The following is a 20,966-nucleotide window of genomic DNA, read 5'->3' on the forward strand; positions in this document are numbered from 1 at the left end:
GGCAAGTTGCCTGATCTCTCTGTCCTTCCATATAAAAGCTGTGTGATCTTAGGAAAGTTGCCTAACCTCTCTGTGCTTCCTCTTCTGAGCTGTGTGATCTTAGAAAGTTCCCTGACCTCTATGTGCTGCCACTTCTGAGCTGTATGATATTGAACAGGTTGCCTAGACCTCTCTCTGCTTCCATTAAGAGCTGTTTGATCTTAGGCAAAATGCCTGAACTTTCTTTGCTTCGAGATATGAGCTGTGTGAAGAAGATGGCAGAGTTTTTTTTTTTTTTCCACAAAAAACTGTGGAAAATTCTTCAAGAGATGGGAATACCAGACCACCTTACCTGCCTCCTGAGAAATCTGTGTGTAGATCAAGAAGCAACAGTTAGAACTGGACATGGAAGAACAGACTGGTTCCAAATCAGGAAAGGATTGCATCAAGGCTGTATATTGCCACCCTGCTTATTTAGCTTATATGCAGAGTACATCATGAGAAACGCTGGGCTGGAGGAAGCACAAGCTGGAATCAAGATTGCTGGGAGAAATATCAATAACCTCAGATATGCAGATGATACCACCCTTATGGCAGAAAGTGAAGAGGAACTGAAGAGTCTCTTGATGAAAGTGAAAGAGGAGAGTGAAAAAGCTGGCTTAAAACTCAACATTCAGAAAACTAAGATCATAGCATCCAGTCCCATAACTTCATGGCAAATAGATGGAAAAGCAATGGAAACAGTGAGAGACTTTATTTTGGGGGCTCCAAAATCACTACAGGTGGGGACTACAGCCATGAAATTAAAAGACCCTTGCTCCTTCAAAGGTAAGTTATGACCAACCTAGACAGCATACTAAAAAGCAGAGACATTACTTTACCAACAAAGGTCCATCTAGTCAAAGCTATGGTTTTTCTAGTAGTCATGCATGGATGTGAGAGTTGGACTATAAAGAAAGCTGAGCACCAAAGAACTGATGCTTTTGAACTGTTGTGTTAGAGAAGACTCTTGAGAGTCCCTTGGACTGCAAGGAGATCCAACCAGTCAATCCTAAGGGAAATCAGTCCTGAATATTCATTGCAAGGACTGATGCTGAAACTCTAATACTTGGCGACTTGATACAAAGAACTGACTCCTTGTTAAAGACCCTGACGCTGGGAAAGATTGAAGGCAGGAGGAGAAGGCGATGACAGAGAATAAGATGACTGGATGGCATCACTGACTCGATGGACACGAGTTTGAGTAAGCTCCGGGAATTGGTGATGGACAGGGGAGCTTGGTGTTCTGCAGTCCATGGGGTCGCAGAGTCGGACACAACTGAGCGACTGAAGTGAACTGAACTGATGAGCTGTGTGAGGTAGGCAAGTTTTCTGATCTCTCTGTGCTTCCTATTATGAACTGTGTGATCATAGGCAAGTTGCCTGACCCACCTGTCCTTCCACAAGAGCTGTGGGATATTAGGCAAATTTCTTAGCTTCTCTGTACTTCCAAATTTGAGCTGTGTGATTTTGGAAAATTCCCTAATCATGGTCTGCATCCACTTCTGAGTCGTTTCATCTTAGTCAAGCTGCATAACCTCTCTGTGCTTCTACTTCTGAGCTGTGTGATCATAGGGAAGTTTCCTGACCTCTCACTCTTCCACTTGAGCTCTACGATCTTAGGCCAGTTGCCTAAGATCTCTGTGTTTCCAGTTAAGCTCTGTGATATTAGGCAAGTTGACTGTCTTCTCTTTGCTTCCATTTCTGAGCTGTGTAATCATAGGGAAGTTTCCTGACCTCTCTGTGCTTCCATATCTGAGCTGTGTGATTGTAGGCAAGTTGCCTAACCTCTCTGTGTTTTCACTTCTGAGCTGTATCATCTTAGAAAATTTGCCTGAACTCTCTGTGCTTCTACTTCAGAGCTTTGTGATCTTACAAAAGATGCCTAAACTCTCTGTGATTCAAATTTTGGGCTGTGTGATCTTAGGCAAGTTACCTAACATCTCTGAGCTTCCATATCTGGCATGTGTGATCTTAGGCAATTTGCCTAAACTTTCTATGCTTCCACTTCTGAGCTGTGTGATCTAAGGCAAGTTGCCTAAACTCTCAATGGTTCCACTTAAGCTGTGTGATATTAGGCAAGCTGCCTGTACTCTCTGTGCTTCAACTTTTGAGCTGTGTGATCTTAGGCAAATTCCCTAGCCTCTCTGTGCTTCCAGTTCTTAGATGTGTGATCCTAGGCATGTTGCCTTACCGCTTTTGCTTCCACTCCTGAGCTGTGTGATTTTAGACAACTTGCCTAATCACTCTGTGCTTCATCTTATGAGCTGTGTGATCTTAGGGATGCTGTGTAACTCTCTGTCTTTCCACTTCTGAGCTGTCTGTCCTTAGGCAAGTTGCCAAACCTGTGTTTCCACTTAAGCTCTGTGATATGAGGCACATACCCTGACCTTTCTGTGCTTCCACGTCTGAGCGGTGTGATCATAGGGAAGTTGCCTGACATCTCTGTGCTTTGTCTTCTAAGCTGTGTGATCTTAGGCAAGTGGCCTAATGTCTGTGCTTCCACTTAAGCTCTGTGATCTTAGGCAAGTTGCCTGACCTCTCTGTGCTTCCACTTCTGACCCGTGTGATGTTATGCAAGATGCCTGACTGATCTGTGCTTCCATTTCAGCTGTGTGAATCAGTCAAGTTTCCTAAGCTCCCTGTGCTTCCATATGTGAGATGCGTGAACTTAGGCATGTTGCCTAACCATTCTGTGCTTCCACTTCTGAGCTGTGTTTTCTTAGGCAAGTTGCTTGACCTCTCTGTGCTTCCACTTCTGAGCTTTGTAATCTTAGGCAAGATGCAAGACCTCTCTGTGCTTCCATATCTGATCTGTGTGATCTTAGGCAAGTTGCCTAAGCTCTCTAGGCTTCCGCTTCTGAATGTGTAATCATAGGGAAGTTGCCTGACATCTCTGTGCTTCAACTTCTGAGCCGTGTCATCTTAGACAAGCTGCCTGACCTATCTGCGCTTCCACTTCAGATCTGTTTGTAGGCCAGTTTCCTCATCATTCTCTGCTTCCACTCTTGTCATTGTGATCTTAGGCAGGTTTCCAGACCTTTCTGTGCTCCCTCTTCTGAGGTCGGTGATTTTAGGCAAGTTTCCTGTATGTCTGTGCTTCCACTTAAGAGCTGTGTGATCTTAGGAAAGTTGTTCAGCCTCTCTGTGCTTCTACGTCTGTGCTATGTGATATTAGGCAAGTTGCCTAAACTCTCTATTCTTCACTATTTGAGCTGTGTGATCTAAGGTAAGCTGCCTTGCCTCTCTGTGCTTCCACTTCTGAAATATTTGATCCTAGGCCAGTTTCCTGACTTTTCTGTGCTTCTGCTTCTGAGCTGGGTGATCTTAGGCAAATTGCCTACCTGTGCTTCCACTTCTCAGTTGTGTGATCTTAGGCAAGTTTTCTGACTTCACTGTGCTCCCACTTCTGTGTTGTGTGATATTAGCCAAGTTGCATAGCTTCTCTGTGCTTCTGTAGCTGACCCGTGTGATGTTAGGCAGGTTGCTTTACATCTCTGTGCTCCACATCTGGGCTGTGTGATTCTAGGTAAGTAGCTTGACCTCTTTGTGCTTGCACATATGAGCTGTGTCATCTTAGGCAAGTTGCCAAAACTCTGTGCTGCCATTTCTGAGTTGTCGCATCTTAGGCTTCCTGTCAGTGCTTCCATCCCTGACCTGTGTGATCTTAGGCAAGATGCCTGACCTCTCTGTGCATCCAGTTGAGCTGTTAAACTTATGGAAATTGCTTAACCCCTCTATTCTTCAATATCTGAGCTGTGTGATCTTTGGAAAACTGCCTGACCTTTCTGTGCTTCCACCTCAAAGTTGTGTTATCATAGACAAGGTGCCTGACCTCTCTGTGCTTCCATGTCTGAGCTGTGTGATCTTAGACAAGATGCCTGACCACTGTGTCCTTCCACATCTGTGCTGTTTCATCTTAGTCAAGTTGCCTAACATCTCTATGATTCCATTTTGAGCTCTGTAATCTTAGGTAAGTTGCCGAACCTATGTGAATTGTGTGATCTTAGGCAAGTTGCCTGACCTCTCTATACTTCCACTTTTCAGATGTGTTATCATAGGCAAGTTGTGTCTCCTCTCTGTGCTTCCACTTCTGACCTGTGTGATCTAAGGCGAGTTGCCTGACCTCTCTATGCTTCCACTTGAACTGTTGAACTTAGGTAAGTTGCCTAACCTCTCTGTGCTTCCATATCTGAGCTGTGTGATCTTAGAAATGTTGCTTAACCTCTCTGAGCTTTCATATCTGAGATGTGCAATCTTAGACAAGTTGCCTCTCTTCTGTAGGCTTCCACTTATCCAGCTATGTGATCTTACGCAAGTTGCCTGACCTCTCTGTTCTTCACTTTGAGCTCTGTGATCCTAGGCAAGTTGCCTGACCTCCCTTCAATTCCTCTTGAACTCTGTGAACTTAGGCAAGTTGCCTAACCTCTCTGCTTTTCATATCTTAGCTGTGTGATCTTAGGCAAGTTGCCTGATCTCTCAGTGCTTCCACTTCTGAACCTGTGATCTGAGGAAAGTTGTGTGACCTCTCAGGGCTTACACTTCTGAACTGTGTGATCATGACAAGTTGTGTGACCTCTCTGTGCTTCCATCCCTGCATGTGTAAATGGGCTTACAACAAGACCTAGCTTAGAGGGTTCTTATGAGGATTTCAGTCAATTGTGAGTGCCCAGGACAGCACCGGGCACATAGTCAGTGCTCGAGCCTTTTAGTCCTGTTTCTCAATCTAGCCCGCTTCCTCTTCACCTCTAATTTCCTAATAATTACCCCCTGGGTAAGGTGGAAGGTGAATGGCTTCTGAGTCTTAACCTGACACTGTTTCCACTTGTGTAGAAAAGAAGGTTCCCAGCAGCCTAGGGAAGACTGCCTTTCTTCAAACACTGTGCATGCTTGAGTGTGGCCGAAGCCAGAGCAGGGTTAGTGTGCATGAGTGTTGCTCTGCTTCACAAGATCCTAGATTACTCACATTTCCCAATGGAAATGCACTCACGGCCCTTAGTGCTTGTGCGTGCGCTGTTGCAACCCTTGCCTGCTCTGCACTCATCTCTTCAACGTGTTAATAGGTTATACATGTGGCTGATGCTCTCTGTTTTCCTTCTCCATGCCGTAGTTTCCACTTGGTGGTTCTGAGGTTTCCTGGCTCACGAGCTGGGGGTTTCTTTGAGGAAGGGGCTCAGCAGGGAGAGACTGTGGCCCATGAGCTAGCTGGAGGGGCAGGAGACAGCATTCTGCTCTAGTCTGACTTTTCTCCCCAAGCTCCCTCCCAACTGCAGCAGCCTGCTAGCTCTTAGGGGAGATGATGGTTAACCGAATGGTTAACAGACGGTTAACATTTGTAGCCCAACATCCTACGAGGGAAAAGGACAAATACGAGTGAGCTCTGCCTCACTTCCAACCCCACAGTGAACCTGTAAGGAAGATCCAGCCACATTTGATGGTGCCCTGGTTGTCTGTTGTGATGGTGCTGCCTTCTGCTGTCACCTCAGGGTAGAGGAACCATTTCAAACACAGCCGGTTAGCGAGTGAATTTAGAATTTACTTCTCCGAAAGATTTTAGAGAGCTGGGCAGAAGCAAGACCTTCTATCCACAAGCTGCTGCCCAGGGCCTGTCCTCAGTCCCTCCCTAGCTTCTTATGCTCTTCCAGTGCTACGTAAAGCAGAGACTTGCTTGAGGAAAGGTGTCTGGAAATGTCCCAGGATCAGGGAACCTCACCCACCTTAGAGTCCTTTCCTCAGAGCTGTGGGAAAGCATTTTCTCCTTTGATTAGGCCCCAGTTTTGGCTGACCAGGGAACATTTTCCCTTGACCTCAACCATGCTCCGACTCAAGTTCAGTCGCACATGTCTCTTTGTTCCCGGCGCTGGATCAGCTCCTCATTGCTCAGTAGATAGTCGTCAATGAACGTGAAGATTTCCTCGGGGGTGACAGGTTCCATGTAGCGTTCCCGGTCAATTCCCTGCTTGTCAATCAACACCATGTTGAAGTAGGAGCGAGTGAGGTGCTGAAATTGCCTAGAGAGATGAGCCCAGGGACGTGTGAGACCTTGTCTGGACATCATCCCGCCAGACTCTAGTCTTCTCTGATCTTTCACAGCTCCACTGATGGACTAATTCTTTCCCCACCAAATCCCTTGCCCCATCCCTTCTAGTACCTATCTCAAGCCCCTTGATTTTTCTCTGCTCACACCTTAGTCTTGCTGCCCCAACATCTCTAGCTCTGTTAAGCTGTCCCTTCCTCACCCCAGATGGAACAGCTTTGTTACTACCAAGCTGTGTTTGCCTCACAGGCCCCCTTACACAGGGCTATCACATATAGTGATGCGGGCTGCACGTGATAACTCCAGGGAGCACCAGTCTCGGGCACTGTGCCGTGACCAGTGCTTCCCAGAGCTAGACAAGCATAGCCTGCACAACCAAACATGACAGCCCTGAGGCTGATCAATATCACCTGGTCAAACTTCAGGTTGATCAATATCACCAAGTCTGCAGTCTCCTTCCTCTGAGTGTTTTCCAGTCTTTCCTCTTGTTCCTGTTGTTTAGTCACTAAGTTGTGTCTGACTCTTCTGTGACGCCATGAACTGTCGCCCACCAGGCTCTCCAGGCAAGAAGACTGGAGTGGGTAGCCCTTCCCTTCTCCAGGGGATCTTCCCAACTCAGGGATTGAATCCAGTCTCTTGCATCTCCTGCATAGGCAGGTGGATTCTTTACCACTGACTTTGCTACCGAGCCACCAGGGAAGGCCCAGTCTTTACCTGGGACTGAATCTTTCTGTCCCTGAGATTAAGCCCTAGGGGCAGGTATTGTTTATGGAACAGAGGGGAGTGATGGCTTTATTGGTTCTGAGTATATGTGGGGGGAGGGGTTGGGAGGGTGAGAACAGACAGATAATGAGCAAAGTCAACTTCTACCACCTGTTCCCTATGGTCTTCTCCTCCCCAAGGGGCAGATGAGTATGATTCAGATTTCACTGCCTAAAGATGCTTTTTGCTCATTTGCAGACTGAAGGCAAAAGGATACAACCACCAGGTGACAGGATCAAAGGCTTATCTAAGTCATGTTTGAGTCTGTGTCTCAGCCCTGGCTGTGATTCAGGGTCACCTGAGGTGCCTCATAAAAGCACAGTCCTGAGCTGGTTTGAGGTAGTCATCTGCATTTTCAACAACACCCTGCCATTTGATTCTGATGCCCTGCCACTCTGATCTTACCTAAGGCATCCAAAGAGTTCAAACAAGCAATTCCCCAAGAGAACAGTGTTTGCTGATTTCCCCACAACTTTCTTGTGGCCAGTGTCCTGCCTAAGGTTTCTACCCACTGCTTTCCTGTTGCCCTCCAGTCTGGACCTGAGTTCCTCAATGATATTGGCTGACAGCTGTTGCTCCCGGATGCGCCCCACTTCCTGAGGTGGCTGCCCCACCAGCTCGATGATGGTCACGTGCCTCAGGTCCAGTCCACAAGTGGATTGCTGGGAGGGGAGAGAAGAAGGTTTTCCTGAATAGGCTGTCAAACCCAAACCTAAGGCTACTTAACTGATTCCTCTTGGGACCACGTCGAGGCAGTGTGGGAAAGGAGGGGCTTCTTCACAAACCATCACATGAGGGAGTCTACCACCTCTTTCCTCTGTCATTCCTGAAGCACTTGCCCCGATGTGTGTGTGCACGTGCTAAGCCGATTCAAACTTGTCCGACTCTTTGTCACCCTATGGACCATAGTCTGCCAGGCTCCTCTGTCCATTGGATTCTCCAGGCAAGAACACTGGAGTGGGTTGCCACGCCCTCCTCCAGGGGATCTTCCTGACTCAGGGATCGAACCCGTGTCTCTTATGTCTCCTGCAATGGCAAGTGGGTTCTTTACCACCAGTGCCTCCTGGGAAGCCCACTTACCCTAACAGTGTTTCCTTTATTCTAATGAAGTGTAGAGATTGGTTATATTATGTGGGACAGAAAAGAGAAATGTAATTAACAAATTGCAGTAACATCATCTCTCCTTGCTTAGCTTTGCATAGATTTTTAAATACATAAGTTATTTTTTTGGGGGGGTTACCAACTGTTCATTTACTGATATTTTTTAAATCCTTGTCTTGCTTTTGCTCTAGTGCTGCCTCTTCCTTCAGCCTACACCTCCTGTTCATTTTTAAAATTTAATTTATTTTAATTGGAGGCTAATTACAATATTGTGGTGGTTTTTGCCATATATTGACATGGTGAACCCTCCTTCCAGCTCCCTCCCCACCCCGTCCCTCTGGGTTGTCCCAGAGCACTGGCTTTGGGTGCCCTGCTTCATGCATCGAGCTTGCACTGGTCATCTGTTTTACATATGGTAATATACATGTTCAATGCTATTCTCTCATATCATCCCACCCTCACTTTCTCCCATATCATCTAAAAGTCTCTCCTTTACATCTGTGTCTCTTTTGCTGTCTTGCATATAGGGTCATCATTACCGTCTTTCTAAATTCCATATATTTACATTAATATACCACATTGGTGTTTCTCTTTCTGACTTACTTCACTCTGTATAACAGGCTCCAGTTTCATCCACCTTGTTAGAACTGATTCAAATGCATTCTTTTTATAGCTGAGTAATATTCCATTGTGTATATGTAACAAAACTTCCTTATCCATTAATCTGCTGACGGTCATCTAGGCTGCTTCCATGTCCTGGCTATTGTAAACAGTGCTGCAAGGAACACTGGGGTACACGTGTCTCTTTCAATTCTGGTTTCCTCAGTGTATATGCCCAGCAGTGGGATTGCTGGGTTGTATGGCAGTTCTGTTTCCAGTTTTTTTAAGGCATCTCCACATTGTTCTCCATAGTGGCTGTACTAGTTTGCATTCCCTTCAACAATGTAAGAGGGTTCCCTTTTCTCCACACCCTCTCCAGCATTTATTGTTAGCAGACTTTTTGATGGCAGCCATTCTGACCAGCGTGAGACGGTACCTCATTATGGTTTTGATTTGCATTTCTCTGATAATGAGTGATGTTGAGCATCTTTCCATGTTCTTTTAAAACTCAGTCCACTTCCGGTGGCAGGGTCTGGGGAAGGGGTGGCAGGCGCCATGTCTGGCCACGAAGGTGGCGAGAAGAAGCCCCTGAAGCAGCCCAAGAAGCAAGCCAAGGAGATGGATGAGGAAGATAAAGCATTCAAGCAGAAGCAGAAGGAGGAGCAGAAGAGACTCAAGGAGCTAAAATCAAAGGCTGCAGGGAAAGGCCCCCTGGCCACTGGTGGAATTAAGAAATCTGGCAAAAAGTAAGCTGTTCCTTGTGCCTGAGGTAATGATGACCCTTAGTTCCATTCCTGTTTAAACACCTGGATTCCCTGCCATAATATCTGTTGCCACCTATAGCTAGAATGAAGTGTTGTCTTGGAAACTATTGTACATTTAAGAATAAACTTTTGTTAAAAAAAAAGTAAAAGAAAATAAAATTGAGATACTAGTTGACATACTACTTTCAGGTGTACAGTATAATGATTTGATATTTGTCTAAATGATCATCGCAATAAGTCCAGTTAACATTCATCACCACACAGTCACAACTTTTTTTCTTACAATGAGAACTTTTAAGATCTATTTTCTTAGCCATTTTCAAACATATTATATAGCTATAGTCACCATGCTGTACATCACAGCCACAGGACTTACTTATTTTATAACTGGAAGCTACATAAGTTCTTTGTGTGTTAGTCTCTCAGTCATGTCCTACTCTTTGTGACCCCATGGACTGTAGCCCACCAGACTCCTCTGTCCATGGGATTTCCCAGGAAAGAATACTGGATTGGGTTGCCATTTCCTTCTCCAGGGGGTCTTCTGGACCCAGAGATCAAACTCATGCTTCTTGCATCTCCTGCATTGGTGGGCAGATTCTTTTCCATTGTGCCAACTGAGAAGCCTGTGTGCTCCTTACCATTAGGCTACACGGCCACAGCCTTCTCTTGGTCTCCAGAATTTCCCCCAAAATAGTATCAGTGCTCTTTCTGTGACCCGTTCTTGCCTTCCTCACACTAGGAAGTGCAGCCTGTAACCGTACCACAGTTTTTTGTCCTGCTTCGCCCATCAGGGGTGCCTCTTAGCCAGTTACCTGGGGCAAGGTTGAAAGCAGCAGTGAACACTGCCTGGTGCTCCACCCCTTGTTGAATCTTTGGGTTACTCTTCTAGACCTGGCCTCAAAGTCACAGTCCTCCCTGGCTGTTTCCTTTTCTTGTTGCTGCTTGCTTTTCAAGCTGAGGTGTTGCTTTTGTCTGCCATTTTTGGATCCCTGGAGGAACGGGGTCCTTTTTGGTTTAGACCCAGGGTCATTCTTTTGATATGGATGCTTTCATCATGGCCTTCTGAATGCTGACTTGGAAACTCGTAAGAACTCAACCTTTAGAAACCCCCTAAATAGCTTCTTCTTTTACCTGGGTATCCAGACCCTTTCAGCTTCTCAGAGTCTTGTCAGCGTACTTTGAATTCTCTTCAAGAACCTAGTCTATTCTTTATTTTTATTATTATATTATTTTTCTCCTTTTCAATTGAGGACAAGGAGGTGACAGAGGATGAGATGGTTGGATGGCATCACTGACTCAATGGACATGAGTTTGAGAAAACTCAGGGAGATAGTGAAGGACAGGAAAGCCTGGTGTGCTGCAGGCCATGGGGTTGCAAAGAGTTGGACTCAACTTAGTCAATGGAAACAACAAAAACAGTTGATTTACAATATTATATAAGTTTCAGGTGTACCACATAGTGACTGAACAGTGATAGACCTTAGCCTATTCTTTTTGAAAGCCCCAGGAGTCAGAACTACTCTGTCCTTTCTGCTTTTCATTCCCCAACAGCGGCTTTAACTAGATATCTGGTAGAATGTTTAAAATCCTTATGCAATTCCCTTGTTTTACTTTGCAATATCATGACCTGTTTCCTTCTTGTCTGCTATTAGTAGTGGTTAAGAGCACAGATCCTTGAGTCAGATTGCCTGGGTTTAATTGCAGCTCAGCCATTTATTAGCTAGTGATTTGGGGCAAATCATTAACCTTTCTGTGCCTCAGTTTCTTTACCTGCAAAATGGGGATAGTAAGGGTACCTACTTTATAAGCATTGTTGGGAGAATTAAATGAATATGTATAAAGCACATACTTGTATACCTGGTCCTTATACAGCCCTCACTGTCTAAATGTTTGTTAGTGTTATTATTCCTTGAAGACTTAAACTAATTCCCCACATTTACATATGTTCACAGGTCTTACAAGTCTTTAGGAGTGCTTTGCCACACTGCCTTCTCATCCTTCATCAAGCTTCCTGCAACACACCATGCCAATGACTTCACTGCCTTTTCAGTAAAAACACAGTTGTTTTAAAATTGTCCTAAATTTGTCTACAGTAAAACTAATCAAATGTTGTCTACAATCTAAAGAAGTAGTGTCTGTGCTGTAGAAAGAGCAAGTCTTTGAGTAAGACGTAGTAAGAGATTAACAGAGTGGGGTTGTTGTTGTCGTTTGGTTGCTAAGTTGTCTGACTGTTTGTGAGCCTATGAACCATAGCCTACCAGGCTCCTCTGCCCATGGGAGTCTCCAGGCAGGAATAGTAAACTGGGTTGCCATTTCCTCCTCCAGGGGATCTTCCCAATCCAGGGAGCAAACCCACAGTCCCTGTGCTGGCAGTTGGATTCTTTACCACTGCGCCACCAGGGAAACCCAGCGGAGTGGGATAGGGGAGTGCAAAGGAGCTAAGCCCTGATTAGGGGAGTGGCTCTTACCTGTAGCATAGAGATTTGCATTTTATAATATCGGTTAGAGGGATCAGGGGCTGAGATGATGAGGAGTCGCCGTTTCTCATAGAACTGATCCAGAAGGCCAGCAGCTGAGTTGACATTGACATTAATCTTCATAGCTAGGGCAGAAGCACATGGCCAGTCAGAATATGGCCTGTCCCTTCATCCCAGAATGGATAACAACATCCTGAGGTTTTCAGGTTAAACTTTTTCGGTTGTTTCTCCCTTTTCTTGGGGGGAAATCCTAAAAGAACACTTGGAGATTTTAAATCCTTTTTCTTGGAGGTGGAGTATGCTAGAGGGGAACATTGGCTCTGAAACATCACAGAATCCCCCATTCCCACATCAGACGCATTGCTTTTGGTTCCTGAGCCATAGACATTGGGAGACCCCTCAAAGAAGCCCTGATCATTATGTCCACTCTCCCCATTCTCTAGTTGCACTCACGAGTACAGATGGGTGGTGATCCTGACCACTGGCGGCTGGACTGGCAGACCCGGGAGGGGGTCCCTTGGCGCTCATACCCTCCATCACAGTGGTATTCACAGGTGGCACCATAGTTGTCCCCCACTGAGGTGCAGGTGAGGTAGCCATGCAGTGGTGGTTTCAGAGTTGGGCAGCGTCTCACTGTCAGGGAGAAGTTCCAGTTAGGGGCTATGGTAATTCTTGTAGAGAACAATAGGCTAAGAGGGTGCCCATGCTGGGTTTTCTAGATCAGCAGACCCAGGATAATCAGAATGAATGACTTCTCTGTGTTGCCAATGGCCAGGGCTAGAGGCAAAATTTTTGCTTTCTTATGGAGTTAAATCTGAAATGTAGACAAAAGTGTTCATAAAATGTGGAAGCATGGGTAAGTATATATATATAGTCATCAAAAGACTAGCAATCTGTAAAAAAAAAAATTGCCATTTTTGTTTTCAGACTTTGGGGACACTCTGCATACAGATGACCACCTTATAAATTACTTTTAATATGAAATATCATTGGGCTCCCCTGGTGGCACAGAAGATAAAGAATCCACCTGCAATGCAGGAGACCCAGGTTCAATCCCTGGGTCGGAAAGTTTCTCTGCAGAAGGAAATGGAAACCTACTCCATTATTCTTGCCTGGAGAATTCCATGCAGAGGAGCCTGGTCCATGGGGTAGCAAAGAATTGGACATGACTGAGCAACTAACACTTTAAAATATCCGTCAGTGGGAGGAGAAGCATTGAGCAAAGTATGATATATTCTTAGAAGTAGATTTATTATACTGTGATTAAAAGACTTCTGAAAAAACTTTAAAGAACATGAGAAATTTACTTGTGTTATAATGAAAAGTGAAAAAGGGTGACCTAAGATTGGATATGCAGTGTGATCTCAATTAGGTATTTTTTAAGTATGTGTGAACAAAAGACTGGAAGAAAAATACCAAAAGATTAACAACAATTGCCTCTGGGTGACAGAGTAATAGTTTTTTCCCCCTTTGTGTATTACTTTATTTTCCTTATGTTCAACAATGAGCATGAATTAATTTTATGATGAAAACAAAACAAAAAGCAAGAATCAGTAGCCAGTACCACCAATTTCAGCAGAGGAGAAAGACTGAGAATGAAGGCTGATTGACTTTAATCATTGATTTGAAGGCTAAGAAAAGAAATGGATACAGAGTATGTCGGTGGGTTTCATGTAGATTTAGGAGAATGAGAAAGTCTTGTTGGGGGGCAGAGTTTCTGAAATGTGTGTACACATGTATACAGGTTTCCTGAATGACCTATTTCATGAACTTGAGTGTCCCCTCTCCCAATCTGCATGAGGTGTCTGTTTCAGGCATAGCGAGGAGAGGGTTGTGATGAGCATCTAGAGGGTAAGAGAAGAGCAGAAATAATAAGCAATGCAGAAATGGAAAACTTCTTTCTGACCTTGTACTTTCACAATGAACTTGCAGCTGGCCCGGTTGTAGGCTCGGTCATAAGCAGTGTAACGAATCACGTGTTCTCCTTCTGGAAAGTGAGAGCCAGGCTCAGGGCCCCGAAGTATCAACCTACATGGGACAGGGTGAGAGAGTCACTGAGGAAAGTGGCTCTTAGCACTGGGCTTTGGGGCTCACATCACTGTGCCATCAGTCTGTGTGGTTCAGTGGGGCTACCTGAGTGCCTGGGAGAGAGAAGCTGGCAGGAGGCGTAGGCGGCATCTCTGGCTCACCTGGTGATGGTGCCGTCAGCAGAGTCTTTCACCAGGGGTGGGTCCCAGTATACTCGAGCAGTCAGTTTCTCCGGCTCTGCCATCTTCTCACGGGAGTGGGGACAACGGATCTTGGGGGGATCTATGTCTGCCAAGGTCAGAAATTAAGTGCTGACTTGGGGATCCCTGCCTTCCCTGGAGGGAACCCATGAAACGATACCACACCACTGGGTAGGTAAAAGAGGCAGTTCAAGATGCTCAATGAAACTTGTGAGGCCTGACTCCAAGGGAAGCGATTGCTTTGTTAAGCCTGTGCCCAGGGTGCCATCTTTTGCAGCTAGTGGGAATGCCTTCTGCAGTGGACATAATGCCAGGCTGGCTCTTTGCAGCAGGACAACTGGGAGCGACCAGCATTTACCTACACATACAGGCTCTCCTCCGCTCCATCGCCCATCTTCCATGCAGATTCGGCTGCGGTCACCTTCCAAGTGGTAGCCACTGGAACAGCTGTAGTCACAGCGAGAGTCAAGAAGCACCCCATTTGTGCACGTGTAGGTGCCACTCGTGATGAATGGCAATGCATGGCATCTCATCTCTAAGAAAGAATCAGGAGGCGAGCTCAGTGGCCTGTGGGGCTATGTGGAAGTAATACCTAGGCATCTAGCCCAGGGAAGACCATGTCAGAGACAGCAGAAAATACAGGGAAACCTATGCCCAACTGCTCTGACATTTTTGTGCCTGATTGCCTCTTTTTCCTAATTTCATTCTTATGTTTGATATTATGAAGTACAATAGTACTCTTGAGGGGCGGAGGGGGGGAGATGGTCTCAAAGAAGTTACTCATCCAAGTTCATGGATTTGAGGAACGCACCTCAGTTTGGATCCCAGCTCCACCACTTAACTAGCTCTGTGACTTGAGCAACTTACATCTCTCTCCAAGCCTCAGTGTCTCCACCACTAAAACGTGTATACCATGAAGTAGGATTGTTGCGCCAAATATAGAGACAATGCATATAAATCTCTGGGCTTATTTGGGGCCTCAGCAGCTCATAGTTTTCCTCTCTTGTTCCACAAATGCTAGATGCCCTTGAACAAATTCAAGACTCCATTTTGAATATAATGTTGGTTCTGCCACACTCCTCAGCTGAGGCTCACTTACATGCCCACTGGTCCTCTGTGCTGGTGAGAGTACAAGTCAGGCCACTCCCAGTGGGGAGGGGCAGACAGCTTTGGAGGCATTTGCTTAAAGGCGAGTCCATGTGCTTTAGATATTACGTGTGCCAGAAGTGGCAACAGCTCCCATGAACTGATTGTAAGCTTGTGCTTGCCAAAGTCCAGTATGAAATACCCAACACCTGAAGGAAGTAGGCCAGCCATATGTTCCTTTAGGTTGGCTAAGTTCTAACCCTCCCTAACTTCCATTATCGGAGCTTTGACTAAAGATTTTATTGACTGTGTTTGTTTTTGCTTCCTGGTCAAACCAGACTTGAAGGTGATTGCCTTTTATGTTTTCCAGCCTCCTTTATATAAAGACCTAAGCAAGAATGACCTTCTTGAAATCAGGGCCAAGAAAAAAGGTCTGTCGTTGTGTTGATTTGATTTTCTTAGTATTATATGACAGTGAAAATGATAGATCCAAAGTGTTTGCCATGTGTCTCTTATGAGGAAGTACAAAGTGAGATTCAGTGTTTAAACAGGCATAGTGGTAAAGAATCTGCCTGGCAATGCAAGAGACTCAAGAGGCATAGCTTTGATCCCTGGGTTGGAAAGATCACCTGGAGAAGGAAATGGAATCCCACTCCAGTATTCTTGCATGGGAAATTGCATGGACAGAGGAGCCAGGCGGACAATAGTTCATGGGGTCGCAGACTCGGACACAACTGAGCAACTGAGCATGCATACAACACAAACTTTTAACTGGTTTCATGTTAATTTGTCGATGTATTTTAATTTTGTAAGGTCAGTTCAAATTCATTTTGGAAATGATGGGGTCTAGTCCTATAACAAATGGCTTATAGTCACCTAGAGGGGAATGGTTGCTTCCTTTTTCTGGCTACCAAACTTCTCCTCTATTCCACAGCATCTTCTCCAAACAACCCCATTTATCTCTGAATGCTCAGCATTCTACATCCCCTGACACTCCATTCACATGCACACATTGGCTAGTCTAGAATCAGCCTGGTAATTAATGGCTCTTGAAGTGGCCCCACACACAGGGGTGTTCTACAAACGGCATTCAGCAATGGATGTAGGGACAGGCAAAGCTTAGCTGCCAAAATAGGGTAGGCTATAGGGTTTCAGTAAGAGGTAGGGCTTTGGGAGCTGAGGTGAACATGATGTGAAATGTATGTACTAGCACCCCTGCATTCCAACCTTGGAGGTTCTTCTTGACTTTCAGAAGAAAATGAAGACCAGAAGATGTCTTTTAGCTTCACTGCCAAGGCCTAAGACCTTAGGCCAAGAAGTACATTAGTTTACCACAAGTGGGAAAGAGTCTGAGACTGCACATGCTTGAGAGTTCCAGAGGAAGGCCTAAGTCCACATCCGGCCCCAGGTGGAAGCTTTCCATGCACTCCTGGGCCCTTTGAGACTGAGGGCTGGTTGCTACTTGCGTGCGTCTGTGCTCAGTTGCTAAGTCATGCCAGTTTCTTTGCGACTCCACAGACTGTAGCAGGCCAGGCTCCTCTGTCCATGGGATTCTTCAGGCGAGAGTACTGGAGTGGGGTGCCATTCCTTCTCCAGGGGTTCTTCCAAACTGAGGGATTGAACCCATGTATCTGGCATTGGCAGGCAGGTTCTTTATTACTGAGCCACTGGGGAAGCCTGGTTGCAACTTAAAATGCCCCTATTGCTTGATCCATAGTCACAGGGAGAGAACATGAGCTGGAATGTTAGGATGGGGAAAGGCCCTGTTGGGATCCTGTGAAAATTTTCAATTTGTACTTGACAGAGGGCATAGTAATACCTCCAGGCATGTACCCTGGCTGGCTGGCTGGCTGGCCTCTCTCACATGCAGATGTCGGCCTATACATGCACACCACTTACGCCTGCAGTAGGCAGTTCCAGACCAACGGCGGCTTGGCAGGCATTGCACGGATCTCCGTCCAATCAGTCGAAAGCCCCGGTCACAGGAAAGCTCACAACGAGTGCCCAGGCTGCTGTGATAATTTCCTCCTCTTGGTGAGTAGCATGTGGCTTCTCCATCCTGGATATTTAATGTATAACACCATCGGGGGACTGTGGCAATAGAAGAAAAGTAAGCTAGAAGTACAGTAATCGAGACAGTGCGGTATTGGTGGAAGGACAGACACACATATGGATGGAATGGAACAGAGAGCCCAGAAACACATTCACACAAATACGGCAAAATTATTTCTCACAAAGGTACAAAAACAATTTAATGGAGGACAAATAGTCTTTTGAACAAATTATGCTGGAGCAACTGAACTTCCATAGGCAAAAATAAAGAGGAAAAGCAAAGCAAAGAACTTCAACTTAAATGTCTCATGTGTGTATATGGGAGCTCAATCTCTAAGTCGGGTCCTACTCTGTGTGACCCCGTGGACTGCAGCCCACCAGGCTCCTCTGTCCATGGGATTTTCCAGGCAAGAGTACTCGAGTGGGGTGCCATTTCCCCCTGCAGGGGATCTTCCCAACCCAGGGATTGAACCTGCCATCTCCTGTGTCTCCTGCATTGGCAGGTGGATTCTTTACCACTGAGCCACCTGGGAAGCCCGTATCTCATACCTTAAACAAAAGTTAACTCTAAATGGATCATGAACTTTAATGAAAAAAGTAAAATTGTAGAACTTTTAGAAAAAAATACAAAAGTCTTTAGGACTAGGCAAAAGGCAGTTGTGGAAAAGGCAATGGCACCCCACTCGAGTACTCTTGCCTGGAAAATCCCATGGATGGAGGAGCCTGGTGGGCTGCCAGTCCATGGGGTCGCTAAGAGTCGGACACGACTGAGCGACTTCCCTTTCACTTTTCACTTTCATGCATTGGAGAAGGAAATGGCAGCCCACTCCTGTGTTCTTGCCTGGAGAATCCCAGGGGCGGTGGAGCCTGGTGGGCTGCCGTCTATGGGGTTGCACAGAGTCGGACACGACTGAAGTGACTTAGCAGCAGCAATGACTGATGATATTAAGTATCTTTTTCTGTGCTTATCAGCCATTTGTAAATCTTCGTTGGTGAAAAGACTGCTCATTTCTTTTGTCTATTTAAAAAACTGGATTATTTGTCTTCTTATTAACTTGCAAGACTTCTTTGTGTATTCTGGATACAAGTCCTTTATCAGATATATATTTCATAAATATCTTCTCCCAGATTTGTTTGCTTTTTCATTTTCTTAATGGTGCCTTTTGAACTACAAAACACTTGAATTGAGGAGTCCCAATTTATTATATTTTTTCTTTTATGGAACATAGTTTTGGTGTCATGTTTAAGAAATCTTGGCTTTAACTTAAGGTCCCATAGATCCTCTTATATTTTCTTCTAAAAACATCATATGCTTTTAGCTCTTATATTTAAGTCTGATAAATTTAGAGCAAATTTTTGTGTACGGCCTGAGATAAGGGACTAAGATAATCTTTTTACATGCACATATCCAATCATCCCAGAACCAATTGCTGAACATTCTTTCCCTCAGTGAATTGCCTTGATACCTTTGTCAAAAATCAGTTTACTTTAAATACTGGACTTCCCTGGTGGTGCAGAGGTTAAAGTGTCTGCCTGCAATGTGGGAGGCCTGGGTTTGTTCCCTGGGTCGGGAAGATTCCCTGGAGAAGGAAATGGCAACCCACTCCAGTATTCTTGCCTGGAGAATCCCATGAACGGAGGAGCTTGGTGGGCTACAGTCCACGGGTCACAAAGAGTCGGACACGACTGAGCGACTTCATTTTCACTTTCACTTTAAATCTTAGGATTTGTTTCTGGACTGTTAATTCTATTTCATTGATCATTGTGTCTATCCTTATGTCAGTTCCACACTAACTTTCTTGGTAACTATAGCTTTACGGTAACTTTTCAAATTGGAAAATGAGGGTTCTCTAATTAAAAAAATTTTTTTTCAAGATTGTTTTAGATATTCTAGATCCCTTACATTTCCATATGAACTTTGAGCTCTCGTCAATTTCTGCAAAACTGTGCTATAATATTGTCAGGGACTATGTGAGTATATAAATCAATTTGGGGAGAATTACCGTCTTAACAATATTGAGTCTCCCACTCCAAGAACATGGGATGCCTGTCATTTTTATTTAAATCTCCTTTTAACTTCCCTCCATAATGTTTTGTAATTATTAGCATACAAATCTTGTGCTTTGCTAAAGTTATTTCTAAGAATTTTATTATTTTGATGCTATTATAAATAAAATTACATTCTTATTTGATTTTTTGGATTGTTTGTGGCTTGTGCACAGAAATGCAGTTAATTTCCTGTACTGATGTTGTAGCCTTGCCTTTTGCTTTCTTCTGTGTATTCCTTAGGATATTCTATACACAAGATTATGTTATAGGCAAATAGATACAGTTGTACTTCTAATTTCCAGTCTGGATATCTTTTGTTTTTTCTTCTTGCCTGATTTCTTGGAACATCCAGTACAATGTTGAACAAAACTGATGAGAACAAGTATTCTTGTCTCTTTCCCAATCTTAGGGGAAAGCTTTCAAGCTTTTACAATTAAGTATGATGTAGTATCCTTTACCAAGTTAAGAAAATTCTCTTCTGTTCCTAGCTTGTTGAATGTCTTCATCACGAAAGGGTGTTTTATTTTGTCAAATGCCTGTTCTGAATCTATTCAGATGATCGTGCGGTGTTTGTCTTTTTTTTTGTTTTTTTTTTTGACTGCTAGGTAGCAAGTTAGCCATGAAAAATGAGGGATCAGTTTTCATTCCAATCTCAAAGAAGGGCAATGCCAAAGGATGTTCAGCTACATTGTACAATTGTGCTCATTTAACATGCTAGCAAGGTAATGCTCAAAATCCTTTAAGCTAGGCTTGAGGACTGAACTGCGGACTTGCAGATGTACAAGTTGGATTTAGAAAAAGCAGAGGAATCAGATATCAAGTTGCCAACATCTGTAGGATCATAGAAAAAGCAAGGGAATTCTAAAAAAAAAAAATCTACTTCATTCACTATGCTAAAGCCTTTGACTGTGTGGATTGCAACAAACTGTGGAAAATTCTTAAAGAGATGGGATTACCAGACCACCTTACCTGCCTCCTGAAAAACCTGTAGGCAGGTCAAGAAGCAACATTTAGAACTGGACATGGAACAACAGACTAGTTCCAAATTGGGAGAGGAGAATGTGAAGGCTATATATTGTCACCCTGCTTCTTTAACTTCTATGCAAAGTTCAGTTCAGTTCAGTCACTCAGTCGTGTCCGACTCTTTGCGACCCCATGAATCGCAGCACGCCAGGCCTCCCTGTCCATCACCAACTCCCAGAGTTCACTCAGACTCACGTCCATCAAGTCAGTGATGCCATCCAGCCATCTCATCCTATGTCGTCCCCTTCTCCTCCTGCCCCCAATCCCTCCCAGCATCACAGTCTTTTCCAATGAGTCAACTCTTCCCATGAGGTGCCCAAAGTACTGGAGTTTCAGCTTTAGCATCATTCCTTCCAAAGAAATCCCAGGGCTGATCTCCTTTAGAATGGATTGGTTAGATCTCCTTGTAGTCCAAGGGACTCTCAAAAGTCTTCTCCAATACCACAGTTCAAAAGCATCAATTCTTTGGTGCTCAGCCTTCTTCACAGTCCAACTCTCACATCCATACATGACCACAGGAAAAACCATAGCCTTGACTAGACGGACCTTAGTCGGCAAAGTAATGTCTCTGCTTTTTAATATGCTGTCTCCATTGGTCATAACTTTCCTTCCAAGGAGTAAGTGTGTCTTAATTTCATGGCTGCAGTCACCGTCTGCAGTTATTTTGGAGCCCAAGAAAATAAATTCTGTCACTGTTTCCCCATCTATTTGCCATGAAGCGATGGGACTTGATGCCATGATCTTAGTTTTTTGAATGTTGAGTTTTAAG

General features: G+C 44.7%; 2 protein-coding genes across 2 annotated transcripts in view; one reads left to right on the forward strand and one right to left on the reverse strand.

The window, feature by feature from the left end:
- Positions 1-5,533: 5,533 nt before the first annotated feature.
- The window catches only part of SRPX2 (sushi repeat containing protein, X-linked 2), a 42,258-nt gene continuing 26,825 nt past the window's right edge, over positions 5,534-20,966 (reverse strand). The window contains exons 2-9 of the mRNA XM_018044111.1: positions 16,973-17,164; positions 14,346-14,522; positions 13,949-14,075; positions 13,666-13,787; positions 12,213-12,392; positions 11,751-11,884; positions 7,358-7,479; positions 5,534-6,029 (exon numbers count right to left, since the gene is read on the reverse strand). Coding sequence (XP_017899600.1) covers positions 5,849-6,029; positions 7,358-7,479; positions 11,751-11,884; positions 12,213-12,392; positions 13,666-13,787; positions 13,949-14,075; positions 14,346-14,522; positions 16,973-17,164 — 1,235 coding nt within the window. The 3' untranslated portion in view covers positions 5,534-5,848. The remainder of the gene's footprint in view (positions 6,030-7,357; positions 7,480-11,750; positions 11,885-12,212; positions 12,393-13,665; positions 13,788-13,948; positions 14,076-14,345; positions 14,523-16,972; positions 17,165-20,966) is intronic.
- Positions 9,074-9,371, forward strand: LOC108634471 (translation machinery-associated protein 7). The gene has a single exon (XM_018044299.1). The coding sequence runs from the start codon at positions 9,074-9,076 to the stop codon at positions 9,266-9,268; it is 195 nt and encodes a 64-aa protein (XP_017899788.1). The 3' UTR covers positions 9,269-9,371.

Source organism: Capra hircus (genome assembly GCF_001704415.2).
Source record: "Capra hircus breed San Clemente chromosome X unlocalized genomic scaffold, ASM170441v1, whole genome shotgun sequence".
Classification (NCBI taxonomy): domain Eukaryota; kingdom Metazoa; phylum Chordata; class Mammalia; order Artiodactyla; family Bovidae; genus Capra; species Capra hircus.

Excerpts from the sequence above, each read along its gene's own strand:
- LOC108634471 (XM_018044299.1), top strand. The coding sequence starts at position 9,074 with ATGTCTGGCCACGAAGGTGGCGAGAAGAAGCCCCTGAAGCAGCCCAAG.